This window comes from Rhodotorula toruloides, assembly GCF_000320785.1.
Source record: "Rhodotorula toruloides NP11 unplaced genomic scaffold Scaffold2, whole genome shotgun sequence".
NCBI classification, from domain to species: domain Eukaryota; kingdom Fungi; phylum Basidiomycota; class Microbotryomycetes; order Sporidiobolales; family Sporidiobolaceae; genus Rhodotorula; species Rhodotorula toruloides.
In genome coordinates this window covers 323,404-330,256 of record NW_015622962.1, presented here as the reverse complement: position 1 = coordinate 330,256, position 6,853 = coordinate 323,404, and the positions used below count along the sequence as shown (strand labels likewise).

The 6,853-nt window shown below is 62.4% G+C and overlaps 5 protein-coding genes across 5 annotated transcripts in view; 3 read left to right on the top strand and 2 right to left on the bottom strand.

Annotated features, from left to right (window-relative positions):
• RHTO_02805 (uncharacterized protein) overlaps positions 1–2,264 on the bottom strand; it is a gene marked incomplete at both ends in the record, with an annotated part of 3,851 nt that extends 1,587 nt beyond the window's left edge. The window contains 5 exons of the mRNA XM_016416478.1: positions 27–700; positions 762–872; positions 931–1,050; positions 1,143–2,000; positions 2,111–2,264. Of these exons, the coding sequence (XP_016276197.1) occupies positions 27–700; positions 762–872; positions 931–1,050; positions 1,143–2,000; positions 2,111–2,264 (1,917 nt within the window). The remainder of the gene's footprint in view (positions 1–26; positions 701–761; positions 873–930; positions 1,051–1,142; positions 2,001–2,110) is intronic.
• Positions 2,265–2,585: 321 nt separating this feature from the next.
• On the top strand, positions 2,586–3,263 carry RHTO_02804 (uncharacterized protein; the record flags this gene model as incomplete). The annotated part of the gene is made up of 3 exons (XM_016416477.1): positions 2,586–2,958; positions 3,023–3,082; positions 3,157–3,263. 3 exons carry the CDS (start codon positions 2,586–2,588, stop codon positions 3,261–3,263), a joined length of 540 nt encoding a protein of 179 aa, XP_016276196.1.
• Positions 3,264–3,514: 251 nt separating this feature from the next.
• On the bottom strand, positions 3,515–4,245 carry RHTO_02803 (uncharacterized protein; the record flags this gene model as incomplete). The annotated part of the gene is made up of 2 exons (XM_016416476.1): positions 3,515–3,894; positions 4,131–4,245. 2 exons carry the CDS (start codon positions 4,243–4,245, stop codon positions 3,515–3,517), a joined length of 495 nt encoding a protein of 164 aa, XP_016276195.1.
• A 714-nt stretch (positions 4,246–4,959) lies between these two features.
• Positions 4,960–5,353, top strand: RHTO_02802 (uncharacterized protein; the record flags this gene model as incomplete). The annotated part of the gene is made up of 2 exons (XM_016416475.1): positions 4,960–5,171; positions 5,239–5,353. 2 exons carry the CDS (start codon positions 4,960–4,962, stop codon positions 5,351–5,353), a joined length of 327 nt encoding a protein of 108 aa, XP_016276194.1.
• Positions 5,354–5,981: 628 nt separating this feature from the next.
• On the top strand, positions 5,982–6,851 carry RHTO_02801 (zinc finger, MYND-type protein; the record flags this gene model as incomplete). Its single annotated transcript, XM_016416474.1, has 4 exons — positions 5,982–6,101; positions 6,171–6,309; positions 6,356–6,369; positions 6,441–6,851. The coding sequence occupies 4 exons, from the start codon at positions 5,982–5,984 to the stop codon at positions 6,849–6,851; spliced, it is 684 nt and encodes a 227-aa protein (XP_016276193.1).
• Between the last annotated feature and the right edge of the window lie 2 nt (positions 6,852–6,853).

Below are 6,853 nucleotides of genomic sequence, written 5' to 3'. Positions count from 1 at the left end.
GGGGGGGGGGGGGGGGGGGGGCGCACCAGCTCCATGTAGTTCCGGTGGAAGATGCCCGCCTCGCCTGGCCTCAACTCCGTGCAGGACAGCGACAAGCCGTAGTAATCGAACAGGTCCGACTGGATCTCGCCTGCCTCGTACTTCATCTTGAGCTGGTCGTACTCGGCAACCTTGTCGTCCGTCCCGCGCCGGTTCGACACGAGCCAGTCGCGAGCGGGGTCGCCGGCCTTGGTTTGGGCGAGCGCACGCAGCGTCGTAACCTCAGCGAGCCTCGATTCGGGCGGCCAGATCGATCGGAGGAGCGTGTTGACGGCGAGGAGGTGCGGTGGGATTGCTTCGCCGAGGAAGAAGTAGATGCCAAAGGCGGCGACGCGCGAGTCTCCCGACGAGATGAGCAGCTTCTTGAGGAGCGAGGAGGGCGGACGACGGTCGTGTGCGAGGTGGAGTTGCGCGAGGATGAGCTCGTCGCCGAGCGGCGCCTTCCAGGCGAAGTACAAGTCGAGGAAGGCTTTGAGGGAGGCGTCGGAGGCACCGAAAAGATGCGTCAAGGGATGCCACCTCGGCGCCTGCGCCTTCGTGTTGCTCAGGCGGTGCGCCAGCTCGAAGAAGGGGGTCACCGATTCGAGGTACTTCTGCTTGAGGTGCTCGCCGTGAAGGTTCGGGAAGATGTTGGCCTCGCTCTCGAGGCGTTTGAGGAGGGCTGCGTGGCGAGCGACGCGTTGTCAGTACGTGTGTAGCACAAGAACGCGACCGCCACGCACATTTGCCGGTCCCGCTAGCCTCGAGCGTGGGCAAGGCGTCTTTCGGCGACGACACGTAGGTGTCAAAGCTCGTCATGGTGCGCGACGGCTCCCATGAAGCGAACTCGCCGACTGAGAGACGAAGCGGTCAGCGCAGCTCTGCTGGTCTGGCGACGAGGAGAGTACGCACTAGAACCGTCCCAGAACGAGTAGAAGGCATCGGGCGACCCATCAGCGTCCGCCGCGAGGAACAGCTTCTTGAGGTCGTGTTGCTCTTTCCAGCGGTCGGTGGAGCGTCCCCAGCGAAGGACTATGGCGAGACGAGGAGAGGAGGAGAGGCGAAGAGGCGTCAGCTGCGTCGGAAAGTCCGGCCCGACCGCGAACGGAGTCGCCGAAACTCACCCTGCTGTACTTCGTCTTCCTTCTCCTCATCATCACTCTCTCCATCCTCCTGCTTCGCCTTGCCCTTCCCCTTACTCGCAGTTCTGCCCTCAACAGCAACGGTTCTGACAGCCTGGACGCCGCTCGACTCGTTCTTCCTCTTCGCGACGACCGTCACCCTCGAGCTGGTTGAGCGAGACGCGCTGCTGTTCGCGTCGGGCGCGGTCGACTTGTCGCTCGTCGAGGGCGAAGGAGCAGACGTAGCAGTGTTCGAGGCAGTCGGGCTGGCGTGCGACTTCGGGGGTGAGCTTTTCGACGTCGAAGGCGCAGTGAAGCTGAACGACGCGAGTGCGGTCTGGGAAGTAGGGCGAGCCGTTGCAGGTGTCGCGGTGGGCGTAGACGAGGACGAAGCGGCGGGCGAGGGCGACTGGGCGGGCTGAAGGTTCGACACGGTCTGGCTGAAGAAGCTGTGCAAGTTCTGCTTCTGCACGGGCTTCGGTCCTGCCTTCTTGCGCTTCCAGCCTTCGAACCCAGCCGCACCAGGCGCCTTGACTGCCGTCGAAGGAGCGGCCTTGCCGTACCAGTCGTCCAGCGCCTGCTTCTTCGGCGCCTCGTCGGGCGAACCTGCCTTGGCGGCTGCGATACCGCTTGGCGTCGCCGACGACGACGCAGGTGCGGGCAAGGCAAGCCTCGGCGTCGGCTGGGTAGTCGGAGCAGGTGCCGGAAGCGGGAGAGGGACTGGGTTGCGAGTCGAGGCAGTGGTCGACGGCGAGCGAGACGATGCGGGCGCGAGGGCGGGGGAAGTGGTGGTGCTGAGGGTGGAAAGGGGTGCGGGTGCGGGTGCGGGCGTCGTGGTCGAGCTGTCGGCGGACGACGAGGCTGTAGGAGCGAGGAGGAGGGTCAGCGAGGTCTGCAACGTCGACCGCGTCCCGCCAACGACCGTGGACAGGACCGGAGAGGGTGCGTGAAAATTTGTCTGCGGTACGCACCGTCGAGCTGGCGCGGCGCACCCGGTAGACGACGCTTGTCGTCGCTGGACGACATCGTCTGAGGCGGAGTAGCGGAGGGGAGGGAGTGGACGGGGAGGGAGAGGGAGAGGAGGAGGAGGAAGAGAGAGAAGAGCGGGAGTGGCGAGGAGGGCATTGGAAGCGTCTGAGCACGGGCGGAAGTGAGTCTCGCGTGATGGCGAGCGATGAAGGAGGAGGAGAGGGTCGGTGCACTCGCTCGTCGCCTTCCACATCCCCCTCCTGGCTGGATAATGGCTTGAACGAACAGCCCTGAGTTGCACAACACGCACGAAGTCGAGCGGACGCCGTACGAGCAGCGGTTCGACATACGACCGCGCCACCGTCTCCTCCTCCCGCGAAGGTTGACCTCCTATCCGCCTTCCTCTCCGTACTTGTCGCTCTCGCTCATCGGCTGCCTCCTGCACAGGCTCAGCATCGCCTACGACCCTTCCTCGCTATGTCTGCCGCTTCTCCGCCCTCCGCCTCCCCTCCGAACGCCCTAACGCACTCCCTCTCTCCCGGCTCGACTCGCTCGCCTACGAAGCCGACGAAGCGAACGCGCGAGGGACGTGTTGCACATGCAAGTGTGCACACCAGGTGGGAGGTACCGGTCGTGGACGAGTCAGGGGAGACGTTGATCGTCGAGTACAGCGTCGCATGGGGACCGGACGTGGCGGTTATGGTCAACGTCAAGAAGGGGTACTGCAGAGAGTCCCAGGGCTGCGCCTTGAAGACTCTGTTCGAAGGCCTACACGACGAGCTCATTCGCGAGCTAGAAGGCGGCGAGATCGGACCAGAAGACGTGTTCGACGAGGAGGAGGTGCCGCTAGGTGAGTCTACCCAGTTCGTCTAACCTCCGTTGGACTTGCGTTGACCCTGGCTCGCTCTCCACAGCCTTGCGACTCGGTACGACGGGCGAGGCAGGCCCCAATGCGCAGCGGCCGAAGAAGCGTCGTGCGTACCCTTCCCTCACTTCGCTTCGCTCAAGCACACGGGGCTCACTGTTTCCTCACGCTATCTGGGTCCAGTTAGGACCACCGCTCCACCCAGCCATGCCTCCGCCCTCTCCTCTCCACCCTCCATCGCTCCGCCTCCCTCGACTCAGGTCCTCGAGTCTGCGATGGACGTCGACTGAGCGTTTCATCCCCTCGCCGACGATCGCCTGCCGCTACAATCTCCCACCGAGCTCTACTCCGCCTACTCGACTATCCGTACGCGCCGTCTATCCCGAATCCCGCCATTCTCGCCGACTCATCCTCCCCATCCTTCCTAATCTACTCCTCTCGCCCCTCGACGCGCCCTTCCACCTCGCGCTTCCTTTCCCCGTCGTCCTAGACCCACTCTTCATCTCTCCCGCACTTCGCACGACCCAAACTCGCCAACTTTTCATCGACTTCCACCCGCCTCCGCCTCCTCCGTCGCACGGAAGGTTGAGAGACCTCGCCAGCTCTTCATACGCCGTGACGTAGCTCTGTAGAAGTTGTCGAGTCGAGCAACGGGTGGCGAGTCGAAGGCGAGCCCGTTTGAGTCGACGCGAGGCGATTTTGAGAGTGAAAACGAGGAGGGAGGGAGAATGGAGTGCCGCGCAGAGGTTTCGGACTCGCTCCGGCTAGAGCATCGAGAAGGGCTCTGTGCGGTGAAGAGTATGGAAGCGTGAGAGCGATGCGTGGTGTGTGAAGCGTAGGGGCGAAGGAGCGAGCCAACGACCTTCGCAAGCTGAAGGAAGTGGCGAGGTTGGCGGCGTGGAAGTCTGGGCGTATATTGTGCTGTGTGTCCGTATGTCAGTATGTGGCCAGCGAGAGCCAACGAACCGGAGGAGAAATGGTGCGTCAGCGAGAGGGGAGGAAGATCGAGGTTGAACAACGCCTGTCCCGCCCGCTCACACTGCTCGCCGTCCTGACACCATCAAAGCTCCCGGAGGTTGGACTCCCAAGCATGGGTTGGCACATGTTGAGCGTCGGCGACGATTCCTGCGCCCTGGAACACTGAGGGCGCAACGCACTTTTCCCTGGCATTCCGGTCCAGTCGTCATCTCGTCCAGCTTCCGCCCCTGCTGCTGCTGCTGCTTCGAGACCCGTGCAGTGCGCGCCTAGCCCTTCTGCGCAAGATGGGCCCATGTATGTCGAGAAGTTGTAAACGGTCGTCGCGAGTGAGGCGGTCCCGCCGAGTGCGTTCGCCGTCAGTCGAGCGTAGAGCAGGTCAGAGGCGACAGAGAGAAAGACAATGTCGACCAAGTCCGGGCACGAGGGTCCCAAACCAATCCAGCCGCTCGGCTAAGCATCGATAAGCAACATTAGGCGAGCCGAGGGTCAGGCCTTTCCGCAGAATACCCGACCCTCGGCTCGCCCGTCGGAAGCAAGTTTTCTGCGTCCGTTGACCCGGACGCGACGCGCACGGGCACAACAAACCCGTCGAAGCGAAGCGACGCGGTGCGGTGAGGAACGGCAAGGTTCCGCCTGCCGGAGAAGCGTGGCGTGTACGGGTCGTAGAGGCGAGACCGGACTCCGTGGTAGAAGTAGAACTGTGCATGCCCGCGCAGAAGAGCCGTCTGCAGCTGCGTATGGAGGGTGTCGAGGGGCGGCGAGGGAAGAGCTGGGTGAAACGCGCCAAACGAGGTCAGCGAGGTGCGCGCGCGATAGAGACTGTGCTCGAGAGGAGCTCACTGTAGGGGCGTGAAGCAGTGTGCGACCCCAAGCCGAGTGTGAGGAGGATGGGACGGGCGAGGTTGGTTAGAGGGAGATTGTAAGGCTCACGCCTCACTCACGGTCGTTTGCGGTGCAGAGCGGTGTTGAGCGGTTAGAAGCGATGAAGCGGATCAGGGGGATCGAGGAATGGACGGAGGGACTTGGTTTTCACGCGCGCACGCTCTCTTGTTCTCCCTCTTCACGCTCTCGCTGATAGGTAGAACCAGGTGTGCTCGCTTCGTTCTGTATCTCTTCACGCTCTCGCTGATAGGTAGAACCAGCAATCACACGCGGTTCCTCTTCTATCGCCCGAGCAGTGAGGCGTCGACATCGTCGCCTTTCAATCGGCAATGCCAAGTGTGCGTCCACTCTCCCTGTCGTTCGTACATGACTGCTTCGTACTGACACACACGCTCTCACTGCTAGACATCTACTGCATGGCCGACATCTTTGGCATCGTCGTCGCAGCCGGCTCGCACACGCTCCTCTCGAAGCTCTTCCCGGAGCACAAGACGCTCATCGCCGAGGCTGTCCTCGCTGACGACGTCCTCGACGGCCGCGTGACGGGCTACGAGCACCTCGCACGCAGGTCGGCGACGGCTTCGCTCACGCCGTCCTCGGAAAAGCTCGAGCCCGAGGCGGGTATCCACCCGGCAGAGGTGTAGAGGGCGGGGGTTCGTGTCTCCAGTTGTGTCGAGCTAGAAAGGTCGGTAAAGAGGTGCTTCTCGGGTTTATCTGTTCTTCTCGCTCCCTCCTCGATAGATTCTGTCTCTCTATCTCGCCTCGTTGTCTGCCTGGTTCATCTCGCTTCTCCTATTCCGCTGCAAAGTCTGCCAGAATCCGACTGTCGTCGGTCCTTTGCTCCGGTTGCCCTATTGGACGACGCCTGAGAAACCCAATGGCACGCCGCTGCCTGACGATATGCAAGCTCTCTGCGAGCGCGGAGTTGGACTGTCCGGAGAGGGGCCGCACTCGCTCTCTCCCTCATCCGCATCTCTCGCCGCTTCTGACTGGGCTCGCTTGCTGCTTGAGACGTTACTACAGCTGTTCTCGAGGCTTCGACAACTAGCGCACGCCTTCCCACGTCCTCCCAGCCGCTCTCCAGCGCTTCATCAGTTCCCACACCCTCCCCTCTCAATTTCGACGACACCCTCTCTTCCCGTCGCGCGATGTCCTCCGACTCGACAGGGAAGTGTCTCGTCTGCGGTACAGCCACGAAGAGCCGCTGCTCTGCGTGCGTGAGGGCAGGAATCCACCTCTTCTTCTGCTCGCCGGAACACCAGAAGTTCGTGCGTCCCCTCTCCTCGCCTTTCCTGCTTCGAAGGATGGGAGCTGATGGAGAGCGTGGGAGGCAACAGGTCTGGCCTGTGCACAGGTACTTCTGCGGGCCGGGAAAGGCGAATCCTTGGACTTGGCCGGCTCTCACGCCTGACGAGGCGCGCGAGGCGCTCGAGAAGCTCGATGTCGACCCGGGACCTTCATTCGCCAGACCTCCAGGTGGGGAACACAACACCATTGCTGATCTGCTCAAAATGGCTTACAGTCGCAAACCCCGAGGTGCGCTTCAGTCTTCGCCCTACCGGCCCCTCGGCGTCCTGTGGATTATACTGAGTGTATTTTGGATACAGATTGTCTTGCAAAGGTACCTGCTCCCGATCAGCAAGCCGACACCTCTCGACAGCGCCTTGTCTTGCATTGTGCGATGGTTCCTCTGTTCTCTGCGTTTCCCTCCACCAAACCTCCCGCAACCGCAGCTGAAGGAGATCCCTGTGCTCTTCCTAATGGCGGTTGACGCTATCTCGTTCAAAGTCGGGATCAAGACGGAGGACTGGCGTACGCCTTTGCTGCACCGGCTTTCGGTTTTTGCCAGCTGGAATCGCTCGCCCGACCGCGCGTACGAGGATGCGATCGCCGAACACGTTCACCCTGACATCCTCAAGTACCTCGAAGAGGTTGTCTCGCCCGCAGACCCTCAAGCCGCTCGCGAAATCCGCCACGCTTTCCTCTCCCTGACTGCGCCAGACCTCTTGGACACCTAGCT